At 38.4% G+C, this 22634-nt stretch overlaps 1 protein-coding gene across 4 annotated transcripts in view; it reads left to right on the top strand.

Annotated features, from left to right (window-relative positions):
• rols (zinc-RING finger and ankyrin repeat domain-containing protein rolling pebbles) overlaps positions 1 to 22634 on the top strand; it is a 428429-nt gene that overhangs the window by 101158 nt on the left and 304637 nt on the right. For all 4 annotated transcript variants that reach the window (XM_090369443.1, XM_090369444.1, XM_090369445.1 and 1 more), the window contains one exon: positions 8917 to 9078. In XM_090369443.1, the coding sequence (XP_090225569.1) occupies positions 8917 to 9078 (162 nt within the window). The remainder of the gene's footprint in view (positions 1 to 8916; positions 9079 to 22634) is intronic.

Raw genomic sequence — 22634 nt, 5'->3', positions numbered from 1 at the left:
TAGAGGTCGTTGCCCATTTAGCAGTATATAGCCAACAAGCTAGCCAAATACGGAATCAAGATTTGGACTTTATGCGATTCTGTAAATGCTTATGCATATAAAATGCAAGTATACTTCGGAAATAAAAAAAAAAAAAGTGAAACTCTAGAAAAAAGGCCAAGGTAAAAGAGTTTTGCTAGACCTTACTTATGGTCTAAAAGGGCAAAACGTAACGTGTAATATTTTTTTTACATCTTACGAACTGGGGCAGATGCTATTGAAAAGAAATATTACCATGCTTGGCACTATTAGAAAAAACAAACCTGAAGTGCCAACCGAATTGGTCTGCAAGAAGAAGGAAGTCCTTTCTTCAAAGTTCTACTTCACGCAATAACACAACGATAGCTTCTTATATTCCGAAATGGAATAAAAATGTGACACTCATGAGAATCTTCCACCACCATTCCGGTGTGTGTGTGATAAAGATCATAAAAATCCGTTTATGATTTTAGATTATAATAAAACCAAAGGTGCTGTAGATACTTTAGACAAGTTGGTTATAACATACACATAGATGACAAACTAAAATATGGTCAATGTCTATCTTTTATAATATCATGGACGTTTCTGCTTACAACGACTGTGTTCTGTTGTGCGAAGTAAATCAAACCTGGAATGCTGGCAAACTTATAAGACGTCAACTATTTCTTGAAGAACTGGGTAATTCCCTGATCGCTCCCTTACTGCAAGAAAGAAAACACCTTCCTCGAAGTATTCCTGCTGCTGAAATGGTTAGAAGGGCAAGACCATGAACCAGCACTGACAAAGCAAGGGAACAGCCGACCACAAATAAGTGTAAAAGGTGTAATTTTTGTCCCTCTTCAAAGGACAACAAAACCAATATACTATGTTGTAATTGCTCAAAATACGTATGTAAAGTTCATGTATATTACTACTGCCAAGACTGTAAAAAAACTAAATGTGTGATATAACTACTACGTTTTTCAGATGTACGTAACAATTGTTTATTCATTACTACCGTTCATAAACAAACCGTTAGTCAATAAATGCTACATATATTCTTATTTCTTTTATTATTTAGTAAACACGTTACTGTCATATTAATTTAACACCAATAAACGACACCCATTGACGCTCGGGTCATATTGACCCGAACACAATAAGTGTAACCAAAATGCGAACACAATAGGAGGGTTAAATGTATCCCATATAGAAGGAATCTGTATCTACAAAATAGATTCTGTAGATAAAAGCTGATAGATATTTCCCCCAAAAGCCTTGCAGAGTCCTTCAAATATTGAGTTAATCCACAAGGCTTTCAATATATAATCCCTCCTATCGTGCCTGTGCAGAACTGCAGACACATAGACATTGTGACCTAAATCGCAGCATTTCTTCGGTTCTTTAAAACATTAATCACAGAAGCCATGAATGCGTATATGCCATTAAAAAATACTTCATGAGGATTCTTCCAAGTTGGAAGAATAATGAAGTTGCAGATTACTAGAGCAGAAAAAGACGTCATGGAAAAGTTATAGAGCAATAAAAAGTACGAAAGCATATAACAGCTACAAATTTATCTGTAATAGTGCCACAGAAAAGGTCAGGCTGGCAAAGGCAAATTATGAGAAATCGATTGTAAAGAGAGGGAAGGACAAATCAGATTGTACAGTTATGTAATGCACGTAGGATAGTATTAGACAAATCATGTAACGTTGGAGATAAAATCAACAGATACTTTTCCATCAACATTTAGAAGAAAACACCTTTATGTCAATGAAAAATTATGGGAAGGAAATTGAATTATCTGCATTTAATGCTATTGAAATTTCACATGATTATTTAATGAAAAAAAAAAAAAAAAACTGCAGAGGTTGATGGCATTATACCCTATAATTTTAAGAGAGACGGCAAGTGAGTGCATTTATCCATTAATGCTAATTATGAGAGCATCACTGGACTCAGAAGAGAGATTCCTTTGGATTGGAAAATTGCCAATACATAAAGGCAGTTCTAAGAGTGTAGTGAGAAATTACCGACCGGTCAGTCTAACGTCAGTAGTAGGGAAACTCATGTAGCCAATGATGAAGGGTAATGATCCATTAATTCTGTATCATTTAGATAGAAATGGAATTCTGAAGGATACTCGGCATGGTTTTTTAAAGGGAAATTAATGTTCAGCAAATCTAGTTAGTTGCTTTGACAGGATCTCTCGTGAACTGGATTTAAGGAATAATTTTGAAGTTGTTTATTTGGATTTCAGCAAATCATTCGACTTATTCCCACACGAACGGTGTTACAACATGTTCCGGCGTATTTTATAAGCTGGAACAAGTTGGAATCACAGGGAAAATCCTTAGATGGATAGCAGGATGGCTTCAGGGCAGGAGGCAGAGAGTTATGATAAATGATTATTCCCAGATTGGGTTAATGTATTAAGTGAGGTTCTCCAATCATCAGTATTGGGACCATTGTTGTTTTTGATTTTCATAAATGACATCGAAGAAGAGATAGAGGGCGTGATGTCTCAAGTGCAAGGTCATCTACACCTGGGGAACAGTAACCCCAAAATTACTTATACAGTTGGTGTTATTGAACTAAAGTCAGTAATGCAAGAAAGGGACTTAGTCAAACATGAAGTTCTCTGAGCAATGTTGACTGGTTGCAAGGAAGGTCCATTGTGTCATTTCGATGATCTTTCGAACAGTTACTAGTAGAGATAAGGACGTTATTATCCCATTATATAAGACTATTGTCTTATATAATGACCACACTTGGAATACTGTTCAAGTATGGAGACCTCACCGACAAAAAGACATCGAGCTTCTTGAAAGCGTCCAAAGGCCGGTAACTCGCCTGGTGAGTTCGTATTTTAAGTTCTATACAGTGGGACCAACTGATGATGTTGCCAACAGAAAATTCTAAATGGGAAGCATTCGAGGAAGTAATTTTGGAAGCTACTACGCTTTTTGTTCCAGCGGAGAAAAACTGCTCTAGTTTTAGGCCCAAATGGATGTCAGATGAACTTGAGACTCTTGGCAGAGAAGAAAAATGCACGGGAGATGCACAGAAGCCTATTGCAGATACAAGCTAGTCTGCAATCAAGTCACAAAGTAGGTCACGCAAGTGAAAGCAGATTATGAAAAATGTTTCGCAAAGGATGCGAAGAAAAACAACAAGGACTTCTTTACTTATATAAACTCTAAAAGGAAGAGGATGAATTCTGATTCATCCTATTCCTTTTAGAGTTTGTTTCACTTGATATCAGTGGTTTGAGTGTAGTTTATCATTCTCAGATAGCTGCCGAACTAAATGAGTATTTTGCATCTACATTCACACAAGAGAAGTTATTCAAGCAGGAGAGGGCCAGATGTTTTTCAAACTCTAACAAGGAGTTAAATGATTTTTAATAACTAAAACAAAGTGGAGGAGAAATTGTTGAAGTTAAACATAAGAATGGCATCTGGGATGGGATCTGTCCGGTTATATTAAAGAAGGTGGCAAAGGAAGTAAGCAAACCCTTAGCCATAATTATGAGAGAATCCTTGGAGTCGGGGGAAGACCCCACGGACTGAAGATGTGTGAATGTATTTCCAAATCACAAAGGGGGGACAAAGGGTGACACGAGTAATTACAGACCTGTTAATTTGACTTCTTTTCCAGGGAAAATAATGGAGTCACTGGTTAAAGAAGCATTGCAGGATCATCTAGACAAGATAGCAGTAATAATTTAGACAGAGCATGGGTTTGTCAAGGGTATTCACTTAGATATTAGATATTCACTAACATGAATATCTAATCATGTTAGTCTTGTCTGACTAACATGATTAGATATTATGACGTGTTCACAAAGGTACTGGATGCAAAAAATATTTTTGATATCATATACTTGGATTTCAGGAAAGCTTTTGATACTGCTGCACATGGAAAACTACTGTACAAATTGGAGCAGTATGGCATTAAGGGCAAGTTGCTACAATGGATAAAAAGATGGGAGAAGACAGAGTGGTAATCAATGGTTACTGCTCTACGTGGACTAATGCTATTAGTGGTGTCCCTCGGGGTTCGGTGTTGGGCCCATTGTTGTTTTGTATATTTATCCCTGATATTGATGAAGGTATATCAAGCTTAATGTCAAAGTTTGCAGATGATACAAAGGTTAGCAAGGTTGTTAATGACAGTAAGCTACAGCAATAGGATCTGGAAACGTTGGGCAGATGGGTTGAGAAGAGGCAGCTGAAGTTTAACACTGACAAATGCATAATACTGCATATGAGTAACAGTATCCCCAGAGAAATGTACCCTGGGTGTTGTTACACTCAGGTTGGTGCAGAACAAAACAGACCTGGGGGTAATTGTGCAATCAGATATGAAGTTTTCTGAACAGTGCAGATAGGCTGGCAAAATAGGCCATGGGGTCTTGTCAATGATATACAGGAATTTTGTAAGCAGTGATAATAAGATGATTATCCCCTTGTATAAGGCCATGGTCACGCCATACCTTGAGGTACAGGTGTGGAAGCCTCATTTTAGGAAGGATGTAGAGTTACTAAAATGTGTACAGAGAAGGGCAACAAAACTGGTGAAGGGAACAAAGGAGTGCTCGTATGAAGAAACGCTTAAGTTCTGCAATTTGCAGCTTCTAGAGACCAGACACCTGTGAGGCGATCTGATGAGGTGTATAAGGCCTCGATTGGATTGAGTAGGCTCAATGCTGATGGGTTTCTTTCTCTTTTTCAGATTATAAATCTGGGATGGGACATGGATTCAAACTGAGGAAAGACAGTTTTAAAATAGATTTTCGGAAGTTTCTTTAGCCAGCGGGTAGTTGATTGCTGGAACAAACTTCCATCTGTTGTGGAAGTTGATAGCTTAAATAAATTAAAGACAGAACTAGACAAACATTTGGAACGAATGGATCAGTGAAATGGGAAGGGATTTTTTTTTGGCTGATGCTGTATATGCTTGCTTTCTTGCATAATGGGCCTCTGCTAATGTAAATATGTGGGTTTGCACAACTAGGCACCTTAGATGAGACTTGATTGAGGTTATTAAGACTCTAAGAGGCGAAAGTAAAATCGCCTCTTAGCGTTAGGACAAAATTTTCTCTGTTATGAGTGATTAACGGTTATGAATGATTTTATAAATTCAAGTTATGGGTGAAGATGTTTAGACTGGATTGCTGGAAGTTTTATTTTAGTCAGCGAGTTATAAATTACTGAACAAAGTTATCTTCATGGGTGGTGAGTCTGACAGTTTGAGGGAAATTACACTTGTTTTTTTTTTTTTTTTTTGGCTGGTGTAGCATAAGCCTTAGGCTTCTTGCACCATATGACCGTTACTAATATTAGCTGTAGAAAACTTAGACATTTTGTCTCCCCAATTATATGATATATAGGTTGTTTGGTATAGTGTTTTAGGCTTATCAGCATCTTAGGCCATATAGTGACATTATTATTATTATTATTATTAGCCATATGGTGCAAGGAAGCCTGAGGCTTATGCTGCACCAGCCAAAAAAAAAAAAAAAATTCTGAGAGAGAGAGAGAGAGAGAGAGAGAGAGAGAGAGAGAGAGAGAGAGAGCGAAGTAGAAGGGAATCACCAAGAAAGAGAAGAATGATGATATCCAGCTCAGGACCCTGGGTGTGCCAAGCCCATACTCACCAGACGTGGGGTTATATATATATAGGGTGATTCAGGAGGAATAGAAAATATTTTGGTAGGTTATAGTATCGATTATTCTGGGTAAAAAGTTCATGAACATGTGTCCAATTCTTAATGGATATGGAGATACAGTTGTTTGAAATTGGAGCGCACAGTTCCGTGAATCAGATGTGACCAAAAAGCAGTTATAGCCTAACGCTGTTTGGTGTTAGAAGTGTTGCTAAGAATGCCGCACATCTTCACACATGCTCAATATGCCGATATGGTGTTTGTCTACGGTTTTTGTGGTGGAAGTGCTACTGCTGCTTGTAGAGAATACCGTCGACGGTTTCCCATCCTCAGAATACTGGATTCAAGAGCGTTTAATAGTTTTTACACCAAACTGCGTGAGACTGGCACAGTTCCCAGCGCTCATATTTCTTCTGAGTGTGCAAATGAATAAAATGTGTATGAAATAGAACACATTTTTCAGTCGGAAAAACGTAGTCCTACTATTGGCAAACAAAGAATTTCTACGCGTATCGGTGTTCCACAGACAAGGGCTTGTATACAGCTTGTATACATTTCACATACAGCCGCTGCAACGTCTTCAACCAGGAGACGACGCCCAGCAATTGGAATTTTTCCGCTGGGTAAATGCTAATCGCCGATTAATTCCATTAATACTGTTCAGCGATTAAGCTACTTTCACACATGACGGTATCAACAACACTAGAAATTCTCATAGGTGGTCAGACGAAAATCCACTGTAGAAAGAAATTTTCAACATCGCCTCTCTGTAAACGTGTGGTATCATCGAAAATCAATTGATTAAGTTTAATGTGTTGCAAAATCGTCTTACAGGGTCCATTTACCTAGAATTTCTGCAAAACGAACTTTCACTACTATTGGAGGTGTTCTCTTGGCTACAAGGATTGGTATGTACTTTCAGCATTACGGAGTTCCTGCACATTATAACCGTCTGGTGATACAATATCCAAATCGAACTTTCCCCCCCCTGAATCGGCCGCAGTGGTCCCGTTCTTTGGGCACCAAGGTCTCCAGAGCTCATTCCGTTAGATTTTCGTTTGTGGGTTGGATGAAAAGCGCAGTATACAAAAAAAAAAAAAAAAAAAAAAAAACGGTGAACAGAAGAGACGAATTGCTCGCTCGCATTTTGAATACTGTTGCCCTCATAAAGAAACGCCAAGACGACCCCAGAAGAGCAACACGTCATATTATTACACACAAGTGTTGCAAAGTGCATTGAGGTTGGCGGTGAGGTTTTCGAACATTTATTGTGAACTGTAAAAAAAATAGTCAATTATTTGTGTTTCGTATCGCTCAAAAAGTCAATAAATACAGAAAATGTCATTTATCGTTCTTTAATACCTCTCATAATGGCTTTGTGCGCGCCAGATTCAAATAGCCGTATCTCCGTATCCATTGAGAATTGAACACATGATTATATGAACTTTTTTACTCAGAATAATCGATACTACAACCTCCCAAAATATTTACTATTCCTCTTGAATCACCATGCATATATAATATCTATAAATTGCGTGTGTTCTGTGGTTTGTTTGCTGGATGAAAAACTCGAGTTTCGATGTCGATGGGGTTCGATCTCAGGTCTTCTCATTCGTGTGAGGGAGGACAGTGATTATACCAACTGCGCTACGGCAGTTGGTATAATCACTCCACTACCATATAACTATTCATTCTCCAAGTGCAGGGGGCTCACATCTGGTGAGTATGGGCTTGGCACACCCAGGGTCCTGAGCTGGATATCATCATTCTTCTCTTTCTTGGTGATTCCCTTTTGACTCTCTCTCTCTCTCTCTCTCTCTCTCTTGGAGTAATTCGGTAATTTTTTTTTTTGGCTGGTGCTGCATAAGCCTCAGGCTTCCTTGCACCATATAGCTAATAATAATAATAATCTGCGTTACCGAAGAGTACTTCTAGTTGTCTTCATCCTATCTTAAAAAAAAAAAGATTATATCAATAATTCAGCTAGAAAAAATGCATCGAACGGTTACCTTTTTTTGGAATTTCAGCTCGCTTTGGGAATACTTCGAAATGAACTTGAAGTCCAAGCCCCAACATATTAAACTAGAAACAAATGTGCCTCATAAAATTCCGTCCACTCACTACGAGTTTACTATACAAATTGTATATCAAGCCCTACGGGCATCCAATATCAATAGCAAACTAAGGCAGATAAAAACCAAATTTTACTTGTGGAAGTAAAAATCCTGCTAAATCGAAGAGCGGAAGTTATTCTTGCCCAGGCGTGCATAGGTCACCTTTTCCTAATCTAGCTCTGTTTGCTAACTGGGGATGAGCAACATCAATTCCAAAATATCCGTCTATACTCATGACAAAATGTATCTCATAGAGTGACTGACTGCTATATTTAGCATTCAGTGCACTCTATGATTTGCAAGCCACCGTTGAACAGTGTACTGTATATTATGATAGTTCAATAAATTTTTCACGTTCTGTTGTGAATCACATCCTTCACATCCCTATCACACTTGTGGTAACTCATAGCACTGCAACATATACTAGGTAAAAATTGAAGTCTGTCAGAATATTTCATGTTTCTGAACAGAATTGGCATCTATACTGTCATTGTTTCTAATTGTCATAGACAAATTTAACTCAACTTGAAAAACACTAGTACTGATAAAGAAATTTTGAAAGACCATAGCAGCCCTTGTACCATTAAATACTCAATCACAGCAGCTTAACTAGTTCAATAACTCCTTTCCAGCAAAAAGAGCATTTCTTACATTTAACATAATTTAGCAGGCCACTGTTTAAAAATTAAATTGCGAAAATGGGATAGTCTCTATTGAAACATAAAATGTTATAATTTGCAAGCCATTTACTGAAGTATCATTATTTGATACTTCAGTAAAGTTTTCCCATGGGAGAAAGGTGTTACTATACATGGAAAGTACACAGAAAAGGATTAAGGTTCCTGTGAAGTTTCACCTTTCTAAGGCTATTATTTCTAGGTAAAGGTACGAACGTTTTGATACACCCTCCTATAGTATTATTCTAGAAATATATCAGCATTTAGATTTTCCAGCTACAAAATTTTGCTAGGCTTCAAAGTAAAATTTTATTTATTTTATTTGCTACTTGCTAATGGACACGACAAGCTCTTATATCCATGGGTTTGTGAATTATGAAGTTTTGAAGTTGGCTACTTATAACTATTTAAAGAAGCATATCATATATCCTCCATTTTCTCTTTTACATAGATATCAAGACCGTGCGGAAAATGATGCTTGGTGCTGCATGTTGTCATTCCTGCCATATGCCCTTTGATAAAGGTAAACGACGTCGATTAATCGACACATGCGGTCATGAAATATGCTACTCCTGCGTCAGTTCCGACCACTGCCCTCTCTGTTTATTAGAAGGTAAGTTGATAATATTTTGTGTACTACTATACATTTACACTTGGCCTCCTGGCTCGTGAAGAGGTTTTATTTAAAACTTTGAATGACAATCTTGTCCAATTACGTGTAAATAGTTGAGGAACATATTTTAATAAATATATTTTCTGATTATACTTCTGGATGACCACATAGTTTCAGAGGAATTCCCTAGACATAAAAAAAATCCAAGAACATTATACCGCATTTTGTAGACGCGCCAGTTCGAACCACTCGCTTATGGAAAATTACGTTTTCAAGCTTAAAGTATGTCTATCAACTATAATTTGAAGAACGTTGGCCCTTCTTTAAACAATCAGGTTTGACCTATTAAAGAAAAGTTAATTTTTTTTTTGGTTTCTGTTAAACAAAGAAGTTTAATGCTGCGGTTCTAACGAGAAGTATTTTTGTGGCCGCAAATACGACCATAACTTGCTAGTAGGTGCAGTCCTTTTTACATCTTCATGATAGAAGAAGAGCAGTCGAGTAGTCCGTCATCGGAAGGCAAGAGTAGTGGCCCGTATGCAAATAAGTCTAGTCCGTCATCAGAGGAAGGCAAGGGTAGTGGCCCGTATGCAAATAAGTCTAATCCGTCATCGGAGGAAGGCAAGGGTAGTGGCCCGTATGCAATCGACTGAAGTGTATGGAGAAATAAACCTAGTCCGTCATCGGAGGAAGGCAAGGGTAGTGGCCCATACAGACGTAGACTTCAGATAGGAAGGTAGAGAAAGTGGCCAGCGTAAAAATAAGTAGTGTAAGGAGAAAAATAACCGTTGTCCAGCATCTGAAGGCAGTGGTAAAGGCCAAGGCGCAGATAAGTGAGCTGAGAAGGTAAAGTTGTAATCCCGAGTCCGCCAGAATAGCTGAACCGAAGGTTCAGTAGCAGTATCGAAGACGAGCCCATAAATTCCTAAGAGACACAGTGATGCCCTATCCAGACGTAGACTACAGCCCATTGAGAAACCAGGAGAGCCTAAGATGGAAGCTTGAAACCCTCCTGGAAAAGAAAGGAACAAGATAGAAGTAGGTGAGCGATATACAGTCGGTCCTCGTATAACACGTGTTTACATTACACGAATTCGATCATACACGATTTATAAATAGGGGAACGATATCTTATATAACACGAACCGAATTCGCTTATGCACGATTCGCCTTCGTGTTTACAAGAAATGGCAGTCGAACGCGGAATCACTCCAACTGAACGCAACACGATAGGAATGAAGAAGATTCTGAAAATGTATTTTTTTTTTTTTTTATCAGTGAAGGGGAAACACATTTCACCATAATAACGTAAAAACCAACAAAATTCCAGCTATCGATATACAGTAATCGCAAATGCAATTAGATGGAGTTTACTACCAGTTTATAACAGATTCCACTAGCAGAAACGCAACTGGAAATTGTTTTTATTGTTTTATGGTAGTAACCCCCAGAAATGTGCTTTAGTAAAATGTGAGGTGTTAATAGCGTATCTCGGACTTTACGGTGTTGTTTATTCAGTTGCTACACGCGCACAGCTTTGTTTATGTGTATTAAGGGTGCCTCCTCGTTTTGTAATTGTGCTTTAAAAATGAGTAAAATACTTAAAAGGTGTGAAAAGGAAGCGTCCTGGCGAAGACACTGCAGATTCAGAGAGAAAAAAAAAAAGCAATATCGATAAACAGAGGCGGACTGGATCAAAAATTCTTACCCGGGAAAATTTATAGTGGCCTCGTACTACGGTTTATGGCCAAAATCACACCGGCCTCTGGCCCACCGGGGTTTCCCCGGTAAAGCTTATGGCCAGTCCGCCTCTGTCGATAGAGAAAAAAAATATGAAATTGTGAACCGCTTTGAGCGAAATGAAAGACCATGTGATATTGCACGTGCTACAGACCTAAATGAGGCAACGCCGAAAATTACAAAGAATGCGGAGAAAATAAAAACAACTTTCATAGCAGGAACAACTCAAAGTGTAATTAAAATCCATTAGATTAAGACACAAGAATTGGAAGAGATGGAACGGCTGTCTTTTCTATCTGTTTTTCGATTTTCTATCTGTTTGGATAGAAAATCAAACAAAAAACAAGTTTGCTTACGATAGAAGCAAAAGCATTAGCAATATTTTATTACGTAATAGTCGTAATAAAATACGTAAGCATTTTATTACGACTTACGTATTATAAAATATTTAAGTATTTTATTACGACTATTTTATTTAATATAATAAATTTTTTACGAATAAAATACGTATTTTATTCGTAAAAAATACTTTTTAGTATTAAAAACTACTAAAAATACTTTATTATAATATAATAAATAATAAAAAAAATAAATATTTTTTATTATTTATTATATTATAATAAAAATATTATATTATTTTTATTACGTATTTTAATCGATTAAAATTACCCGATTATTTATTGTGTTTGGTAATGTTTTGGTTCCAAATGTGTGTTCAATCTTGGGTGGTCGGCACCTAACCCCACTTTTCCCATAAGGCCTGTTGTTTATATTGCACGATTTTGCATTGCACGAAGGTTTCTAGGAACACAACTATCGTGCTATACGAGGACAGACTGTATTAAGTACACTAAGTTAACAAGAAGGAGTGTTAGTGAAATAGTATAGTAATTAATAAAAAAAAAAGGGATAGCACTAGAAAGTAAAATGAAAGATAGATTATCTCTGAAGTAGATATACTAACAGAGTTTATTATGATAAAAAGGGTTAATGTATAATGCAAGGGAAACGAAGGAATGAGTAATAGATGAAACTGATGTACAAATAGCTATAATGTGTTAGAAGGGTAGTAAAGTTTATAAATAGGGATTCTGAATATGTTTTAAGGACAGATAATTGAGTTATATGAGCAACTCTGAATATGTTGTAATGATAGATAATTGAGTTATATGAGCAGCTCTGAATATAGTGTTTAATTGATGAAGATTTGTTGGTTTATCTGAAAGGCTAATAATAAATAGAGACTTTAGGAAAGTTAAGATTGGTCTACAAGTATATTGTAACAGTGCGGTGAGAACACAGAGCTGAATGATGAAAGTAGCATATTTGATTGTTATTATATGAAACAGAATTGTATCCAGGAGTAAGTGAAACAGATATAGTGAATGTATAAGTGTTAGGAGTTAGTTAGGGCAAGAAGAATGAATCAAGTGTTAGGAGTTAGTTAGGGCAAGAAGAATGAATCAAGTGTTTTCATATAATGGTCAACTCAGATTAGCTAGTGAAGGGAAACAGGAATAAGAATAATATATGCAAGGTATCTTTGATTTAACTTTGTATGTTATATTACATGCTATCTAGTTGTGTATATATATGTTGTTGTTGTGTCTCATGTTGTTGTATCTCATGTTGTGTATATATATGTTGTTGTATCTCATGTAGCCGACCGGGCTAGCCGAGTGGGTAAAGTACCTGCCCGGCAACCCAAAGGTCGCGGGTTCGATTCCCGCCTCGGGCTTGGATCAAAGTACTGCAAAAACCTTGGGAGGTGCAATATGGCCACAGAAGCCGATGCGCCAATAACTACCAAATCAAAAATCAAAAAAGTATCTCATGTTGTGTATATATATGTAAATAAACCTTTTTGTTTATTAATTAGTCAGTTTGTTATTCTTGAACACTCAGCCATTCCGAAGGGAATTATACATAGTTGAGAAGTTCTCTTGAACCTGAAATTCTCCTGTGAAGTCTAAGTCAGATGTGTAAGTGGGGGTATAAGAAAAAAGAGGTCTATATAAATAATAGGGAACAAAATAAATAATACTTAATATTATCATTAAAAAAAAAAAAAAAGTGAAGACATTCCTCTTAATCTCCCCCCCCCCCACACACGAAACATTATTAGATATTTTATTGCAAAATGTTTAATCTAATTGTCTTAGTGGCTAGTGATTTATCTGAAAGGAACTCATTAATGACTAAAAAATTTTGTAGATCATCTGTTTTTAATTGAGTGACTATAATAGCAGTATTATTTTTTAAACTCTTGATTATCAAAAGCGCATCAATAATTGTTAAATATCTATTTTGAACTTGATGATTTATGGAACTAAGCTTTGGTAAGACGTTTTTTGAAAATTGGACGCAACCACGAATGGACGTTTGTTGTAATTTTAGCGCTAAATCATTATATTTTTGGGATCAAGGCAGTTACTACATTATCATAAAGTTCACGCAGTCTCTGCACACTTGAATCAAAACTTCATTAGTGGACATGACATTAAGTAGTACTTTATGCCTTTCACAAATAGTATCACATAACGATGATGAACAGTTCTTTCTAAGAACGCTGTTAGCATTTATCACATTAATAACCTTCTTTACAATCGTTTCTATATTGTCCATTGATTTGATAACAGATTTGCAAACCAGCACATTTTGATGGACAAAACAATGCAGACGAAATATTTTTTATTTCGTCTACTTTATTTAAGTATTTTATTTACCAAAGGTGTGTATCCCTCCCAGTTGCTCAAAACAGTAATGGACAAGTCACTGATAATAAGACATTCGTGCTTGCTTGTTCAATTCATGTGAGTGTAGAGGCTGTCGTCATACTTTTCCCAATAGTCTGGTCTGCATATTACTTCCACCCTCATTGTTTAAGTGAGTGAGTTCCACTCACAGTCCTTGTTAAGGAGGCTCAACGCACCACTTCTTTGGCTCTTCATCACGGCAGCATCGTCTTCAATTAAGCACAAAGATTTCTTTCTGGCGTTCAAGCATCCTTTTAGATAAATTAAGCATAGTAGTTTTTGACAAAAATGATCCTGAACAATATCAAAATAACGTGCCCATATTTGTGTTTTGTCCCATTTGTATTAAATTTTTTCTTTCTCTAGGCATAAGCTGAAGAAATGATTTTTATTGACATATTCAGCCAGGGCTGCATTAATGCTACGGCCACACCGACATGGCCGGGCCCTAGCCAAAAAGTTGGTGGTGGGGGGGGGGGGGGGGCTCATTTTCAGTGTAAATATTTTCTGAAGTACTGTAGTGAAACATTTCTAAGGATAATAATAATAGTTTTTACGGATGACAAAAAAAAAATATGCATCAATATACGTATGGATGAATAAAACTCTAAAAACATTAAAAAAAAACAACATATGTAGTATTTGCATTTATATGTATGTGTGTTATATATATATATATATATATATATATATATTATGTGAGGTAAAAATTAGACAAAAGTGATAAAAATAAATAAATATGGCTATATAGCTATCATTAGAGGCAGCAAATGCACATCCTCCACATGATGCCTAATTATATCTGATAATTACAATAAATATGATATTTAAAATAAAAACATCAGCCAGTAGTACGGCAATAATGCAGAGCGAAACGAAACGTAAAATAATATAAAATAAACAAACCGGGAAGGGAAAGTAGCGGTAGTAGGACTAAAGGTAGTCGATAATCCCCTGTATAATTTAGTCAGTTAAGTCATTAAACCCAATTAATAAAACATGATGTAAATTTAAAATAATGCCAATTATATATAATTTAGCGGAACCCCCTCGAAGGTACCATTTCCAAAAGACGTGAAATATCACCAAAATAGGGTTAAAGAAACTACCAAAAAACTAAAATATCAAAATAATAGACTGACCATCATGCCCCATATCGACAGAGGACCACGAGGCCAATAATGGTCATGGAATCGCTGCATTTCAATCGTCATACAAATCATCGCAAAGGCGGAAATATCGAAGAACCAAACCACACCTCCATTCTCCGATAGATCAACCAATGCAAAGGATTTGCATGGCGGTGGTCCTTATGCAGCGAAAAATAATCTATAGAACAGACAGCACTCTAGATCAGAGCCACACCACTGACATAATGCAAGCTTAACCAGCTTATATATGAAGCACCATGAAGGAAGACCTCAAACAAACCCAAATCAGAGGAATACGCAAGATGAGGAGCATAGGACTGGTAATAGAAACCGAGACAAAGAAAGAGATGCTAGGAATAATACAAAACCCGAAAATAGCCACTTTGGGTCTAACAGCTGAACCACCCAAAAGAAAAGGGCCAGCCATAATAATATACGACGTAGATAAAGACATCACACCGAACCAATTAGCGTACGAACTCTACCATAGAAACCTACAGGGTAAAATCCCTAACAAAAATCCACAAGAGATAGCAATGCCCAAATACTCCATTAAAGCGAGGGATGGAATAAACAAAAACTGGGTAGTAGAACTAACCCCGGAAGCCTGGCAAACCCTGAAGAACCAAACAAGGGTGTTTATAGAATGGGGCTGCTACCGATATCACGAACGTGTGGTCGTTCCGAAGTGCTACCGCTGCTGCAAGTTCGGTCACACCACGCATACGTGTGCACAAACCACCCCAACATGCGGCCACTGCTCAGAAAAAGGCCATGAATATAATGCCTGTCCCCACAAAGATGTGGGACCTACCTGCGTAAACTGTAAAAACTTAAAGCTAGAGTACAAGCATTCACTGAGAGACCCCATGTGTCCCACGTACCAACGAGCCAAGAGTTTATACCAAAGTAGGATTAACTATGGGGACGAAAATTAAAGCTTACAACACAAATATACTAAAAATAATTCAAATAAATGCGCAGAGGGCTAGAGCAGTAGCCGACCAGATCCGAGTTAAAGCTGAAGAGGAAAACGTCGATGTCATCATATTACAGGAGCCATACTCGCATGGGAAACGGGTTGTAGGCTACCCGCTCACCTACAAAGTGATACACACAGTTGAAGACACCCCATGGGCTGCTGTCCTGGTAAGGAACAGCAATATCACAGTGACTAAAATCACGCAGTTCTGCACGGAGTGGGCCGCCTGTGCCCAGCTAAATACAGCTTTAGGGAACCTGTACGTTGTGGCACTCTATTGTAGACCAGGACAACAGATAGATTTTGCAATCGAATATCTTCAATGCCTGCAGGACATCCTACCAAACCAAAAAATCATCATAGGAGCTGACGTGAACTGTCGATCCCCGACATGGCACAGTACTACCCCTGGCAGGCGTGGAACCCAAAATGGTCAACTCCTTGAGGATTACTTGGCAGGATCACAACTGACAGTGCTAAATCAACCTCACCACTTGCCAACCTTTTGCAACACCCTCTGGGAGGCTACGATCGATGTATCCCTAGCTACTAGGAACTTGGCGGGATTGTGACTGACTGGAAGGTGGAGGAGGCATGGACTACCTCAGACCACCGTGCAATCACCTTTAAAATAATCAGACAACTGACAACAGTAACACGAACAAACCAACAGAAAAACAGATATGCAGTTGCCAAAGCAGACTGGATGTCATTCAAAAACCTGCTCATCACAGCCATAGAAAGCAACCCAGCCAGTATAAACCCACAAAATGACCCGGATGACCTTCTGAGGGGGACTACAGACCTAATACAAACCATTAGCGATCGAACAATCAAAAGAAAAAACCCAAAACCTGGTGCTGTTCCTTGGTGGACCCCAGAAATAGCCGTGCTTCGACGCCAGATGCAAAAAGCTAGGAAAGATTTCCAGAGAGCCCGTAGGACTTGGCCTGCACATGAAGTGGAGGCTTTAAGACAGCGCTTTCGAGAAGTCAGAAATCAGTATACGGACGCGATACAGAAAAGCAAGAAGCGTTCCTGGGAGCGTCTAGTATCCACGACAGGAAGAACTGACCCCTGGGGTGTAGTTTACAAGGTGACTACAAACAAACTGCCCAGGGGGGAGGTGATCAGCACCACCAGGACCTCGCAAGGAGACTATACAACCACTTGGGAGCAATCAATGGGTAATATACTCGACACAATTTTCAAGGAACCCGCGACCCTAACTCTGCAAGAACAACATAAGATTTGCGAAGAAAATGAAAAATATATCACCCCTGCGCTCGAGCCCCCCTTCACCCATGAGGAACTCGGCGCGGCTGCTACCAGGATCAAAAACCGCAAATGCCCGGGACTTGATATGATCGAACCGGAGATACTGAAAAAAATAGTAGAAATTGCTCCGCAAATCCTACTCACCCTCTACAACAGATGTTTGGAAACAGGGAAATTCCCTGCAGCATGGAAAACTGCAAACACCAAGCTAATTCTGAAAAATCCTACTAAGAACCCAGAATGTCCATCATCATACAGACCCATCGCTCTGCTCTCAGTAGTTAGTAAATTGTACGAGAGGCTACTCCACATGCGGATACAGAACCACTACGAAAGGGCAGGCCTGGCAGCTAAAAATCAGTTTGGCTTTAAGCCAGGATCCTCTACGGTGGATGCCCTTGGAGATCTGCTTAGGAAAGCACAAGAGTGCAGGAAAAAATATCTATTGGTCATTTCAGTCGATTTTGCCGGGGCGTTCGACTCACTTTGGTGGCCGAGCGTCCTGAACAGACTGAGAGAAGCTGCAGTACCAATCAACTTATACAAAGCAATGGAAGACTACCTTTCAGGCAGAAGAGTGGAAATAAATACAAATTATCAAAAAATCACAAGAAACATACATAGGGGATGTCCGCAGGGGTCTGTCTTGGGTCCTCTCATTTGGAACATGGTCTTGGACGATTTCCTGTGCCAGGACTTGGGGCTGGCTGAGGCCCAGGCCTTTGCGGACGATCTCATTGTTACTATTGAGGCAGATTCCAGAGTCCAACTGGAAAACATCGGCAATCAGGCAATGCAGAAATTACAATACTGGGCCACAAAAAACCAGCAAAAAATTGCACCGACGAAAACCATATCCATCTTGCTGAAAGGAACTCTTCAGGTACAGCGTCCGCCCCAAATAAAAATAAATGGCCTGACCATCAAACTCACCAAGCAAATGAAGTACTTAGGAGTTATCTTAGATAATAACCTATCCTTCATACCTCACCTGAAACACATAAGAATGAAAATAAGAAGATACTCAGCCCTAGTGGCTAGGATTACGAGGAAGGATTGGGGACTGAAAAAACGAACCCTATTGCTATATTATAAGTCAACCTTCATCCCAGCAATAATCTACGCAGCTGCAGTATGGTACACCAAAACATCACTGGTAACCAACAAGAAAATCCTGGATATGACACATAGGACCATCCTATTGACAACCACACGAGCTTGCCGCACGGTAAGCACACCTGCACTGCAGGTGCTTGCTGGCGCGCTACCCCTGGATTTAGAAGCTGTGAAAGCAGGACTGCTCTACTTGCACTCAAAGGGAGTGGCCGCAAATCATCAGGACTTCACAATCAACCCAGCAAGCAGTCAAAAAACGGAAAGAGCCCGACTACAGACCTACCTCCTTCAGGAGTGGCAGCAAAGATGGACAGAGACGACAAAGGGCGAGATCACTCGTAAATTCTTTCCAGAACTGAACAAAATATACCCAAGGCAACCGGGTTGGTTCTTCCCGGGCTTGCACCTGACCTCGTTACTCACAGGACATGGACCCTTCAACCAGAAACTGTTCAGCTTCTGCCTCGTCGATGACCCAAATTGCACGTGTGGGGAGGTCGAAAGCTGGGACCACCTGCTTTACGACTGCCCACAATACGAAGACCTCAGATGCACCCTCATCACGAAAATCCATTACCTCCCCAAAGGACTTGAACATCACTTCATTGACACGGAAGAGGAGTACCGAGCGTTCTCCCAGTATGCACAGGACCTCTTCACAAGGAGAAGGGTGTTAATTGCCATACATCGAGACTGATAGTACAGTAACATAAATCGCATAAGACAGAGACAATTCCTGGAAAAGAAAACTGTGGAAGAAAAGAAAATGAATGGAAAAGAAAGGAATAAAGAAAAGAAGGAAAAAAGAAGAAGAAAAGAGAATCAACGGAGAAAAAAAAAAAAAAAAAAAAAAAAAGGGGGACAGGGATTGCCTCATGAGTGTCCCAATCTGAATCAAGTGGACAAGAATAGAGACAACAAACAACAAACTGCAGCTTAGCTCCCAAAGCCTCACGGCAGCCTGAAGAGGGCACCCTAGCCCCCTTCACCTTTAAACCCTACTCCCCCGGGGAGACGATTCTCTCGTCGCCCCCCTCCCCTCATTTCCACTCTGGTGGGGCATGGGCATGCCACACTAAACTTGGGGCTGTCTTCCCTATTGGCTCCATATTTCTGTCTTTCTCCCCCCAGTCTTCAGCCTTCCCCCCTCTCTATCTTCACGCTAGCGAAGTCCCACACACCTAAATTTAAATACATCCAAAATATCTTCACCCACGTTCTGGCCCAATTCAAGCGACGTCAACCCCACGATTGGCATTGGTATGTGTATGCACGTTGTGTGTACATATGCGTCCATATATGTGCATGTGTGTATATATGTACTTGTATGCGCGCATATATGCACCCAACTCAAGTGACGTCAACCCCACGATTAACGTTGGCACATGTATGCACGTTGTGTGTGCATACATGTGCTTGTATACATGCATATAAGCATGCAATATAAATACATTCTTTTTTTTTTTTTTTTTCTTATTATCATTTTATTTATTTATCCTTTTATTATTATTTTATTTCTTTATTTATTTTATTTTTTATTTTTATTTATTTATTTATTTATTTTTTTTTTTTAGGTCCTAGCCACTGAAATCTCAGGAAATTAGGTGGCAGGACCTGCCAGAGTAACTTAAGTCTACTGGGTTCCTGGTCTGCCTCCACGGGGCTAAGGTGGGGCAACGTTGGGCCTCAGCAGGGGTCCAGCGGCTAAACGACCAGATGAACAACGGTACACGGCACTACACATATACAATATCCATACACTTTTAAATCTCTGGCATTTCCAGTGAACTGGTACACCCACAATGAAAACTACGCGGAGATGGGGGAAACCCCTGGTGCCGTCTGACACTAAATACACCTTACACCTCACCTTACCAGCTTATATAATAGAAAGGAAAGAAATAGATGGCGGCACAGGCGCTGCTTATTTAGCATAACAACCCACTACTACCATTAATTTATATTATGTGAGGTAAAAATTAGACAAAAGTGATAAAAATAAATAAATATGGCTATATAGCTATCATTAGAGGCAGCAAATGCACATCCTCCACATGATGCCTAATTATATCTGATAATTACAATAAATATGATATTTAAAATAAAAACATCAGCCAGTAGTACGGCAATAATGCAGAGCGAAACGAAACGTAAAATAATATAAAATAAACAAACCGGGAAGGGAAAGTAGCGGTAGTAGGACTAAAGGTAGTCGATAATCCCCTGTATAATTTAGTCAGTTAAGTCATTAAACCCAATTAATAAAACATGATGTAAATTTAAAATAATGCCAATTATATATAATTTAGCGGAACCCCCTCGAAGGTACCATTTCCAAAAGACGTGAAATATCACCAAAATAGGGTTAAAGAAACTACCAAAAAACTAAAATATCAAAATAATAGACTGACCATCATGCCCCATATCGACAGAGGACCACGAGGCCAATAATGGTCATGGAATCGCTGCATTTCAATCGTCATACAAATCATCGCAAAGGCGGAAATATCGAAGAACCAAACCACACCTCCATTCTCCGATAGATCAACCAATGCAAAGGATTTGCATGGCGGTGGTCCTTATGCAGCGAAAAATAATCTATAGAACAGACAGCACTCTAGATCAGAGCCACACCACTGACATAATGCAAGCTTAACCAGCTTATATAATAGAAAGGAAAGAAATAGATTTCTTATTTTGGATTTCCTATTTTGGTGATATTTCACGTCTTTTGGAAATGGTGCCTTCGAGGGGGTTCCGCTAAATTATATATAATTGGCATTATTTTAAATTTACATCATGTTTTATTAATTGGGTTTAATGACTTAATTGACTAAATTATACAGGGGATTATCGACTACCTTTAGTCCTACTACCGCTACTTTCCCTTCCCGGTTTGTTTATTTTATATTATTTTACGTTTCGTTTCGCTCTGCATTATTGCCGTACTACTGGCTGATGTTTTTATTTTAAATATCATATTTATTGTAATTATCAGATATATATATATATATATATATATATATATATATATATATATATATATATATATATATGTTAAATGAGTGGTATGGAAGGTAATATTAGTACACTGACATTAATAAACTGAATTTATGAGCCAATGCACCTGTGGTTGTAACGAATGCACTACGTCCATAATGTGTTGTTTATCGTATTTTTATAATATTATGAGGAAGATTATAGCAAGGTAATCATACTAAGACATATACCTAGATTGAGCTATAGAAAACGCATAGGATAATATAATGTACAAAATACACTGTGCACAAAAGGATAATATACAAAACTTATCGTTACTCACGCACAATCTAGCTGACTTTAAAATTTAAATTTTCGGTTTATACTCCGGCACGACAACCACCAAGTCAGTAGAGTTTACAATTAATCGTCAATACAAATTATTTAGTAGTCACGTATTTAGTAGTCACGGGCTTGAACCCGGTCCATTCAAGGAACGCGTACTATGCACTCTCGCTCCTGACCACTGGGCTACGTCAGGCCTCGTTTGTCTGAGGTCAACCACACAAACAAACTTTTAAGGGGTTCGCTGTTTCTGTTTCACTTTTGATGGTTGACCCCAGACGAAGTCACCTAGACTGCTGACAAGCAACGTTACGTTTTGTATATTATCCTTTTGTATATTAACTCTGCACTTTATATTATCCTATGCGTTTTCTAAAGATCGATCAAGGTATAATACATCTTAATCTGATTATCTTACTATAATCTTCCCCATAATAGTATAAAAATACGACACACACCATATATACTGCACGGCGTATATTCAAAGGAGAGGATTGTTACTATTGAATCTACGGTATATCGAGAATTAAAAGAGATGAGGTAAAATAACATAAAGTGAATTAAAATAGAATCATATTGCTGTATAACTCATAAATTCAATGTCTTTGTCAGTGGTCATACACCGAAATTATGAGAAAGAGGGCAATATATAGGCCTCTGTTTCCGACAAGAGCAGTATGGAACATGTGCTGTGAAATGAGTGAATTTATCGGCAAAAATGAGCGAATTTAGGGCCGAATAAGGCATGTCAATAATTATATGTAGAGCGTATAGATCATGCATGACCTTAAGAAAGGAACAGAAAAATTGCAGTATGATTCTTTACTTTCATTGTGGATAATATTGCAATAAAATATGATGTTTTGAAATGATGTCACTGCACAACCTCGGTTGGTTTACTTTACATAGAAATGACGCTATTGTACTAACTTTAGGCCTGACGTAGCCGAGTGGTCAGGAGTGAGAGTGCATAGCACGCGTTCTTTGAGTGGACAAAAAAAAATATTATAACAGTAGTCTACTTTATTTAAATATTTTATTTGCCAAAGGTGTGTATCCCTCCCAGTTGCTCAAATCAGTAATAGACAAGTCACTCATAATCGCACTTGCTTGTCCAATTCATTTGAATGTAGAGACTGTCGTCATACTTTTCACAATAGTCTGGTCTGCATATTACTTCCACTCTCGTTATACCTTTGCTTACAACTA

Source organism: Mastigoproctus giganteus, chromosome 3 (assembly GCF_048544385.1).
Source record: "Mastigoproctus giganteus isolate SK-2022 chromosome 3, ASM4854438v1, whole genome shotgun sequence".
Taxonomy (NCBI): domain Eukaryota; kingdom Metazoa; phylum Arthropoda; class Arachnida; order Uropygi; family Thelyphonidae; genus Mastigoproctus; species Mastigoproctus giganteus.
The sequence above is the reverse complement of the archived record's forward strand: the minus strand, read 5'-3'. Positions and strand labels throughout refer to the sequence as shown.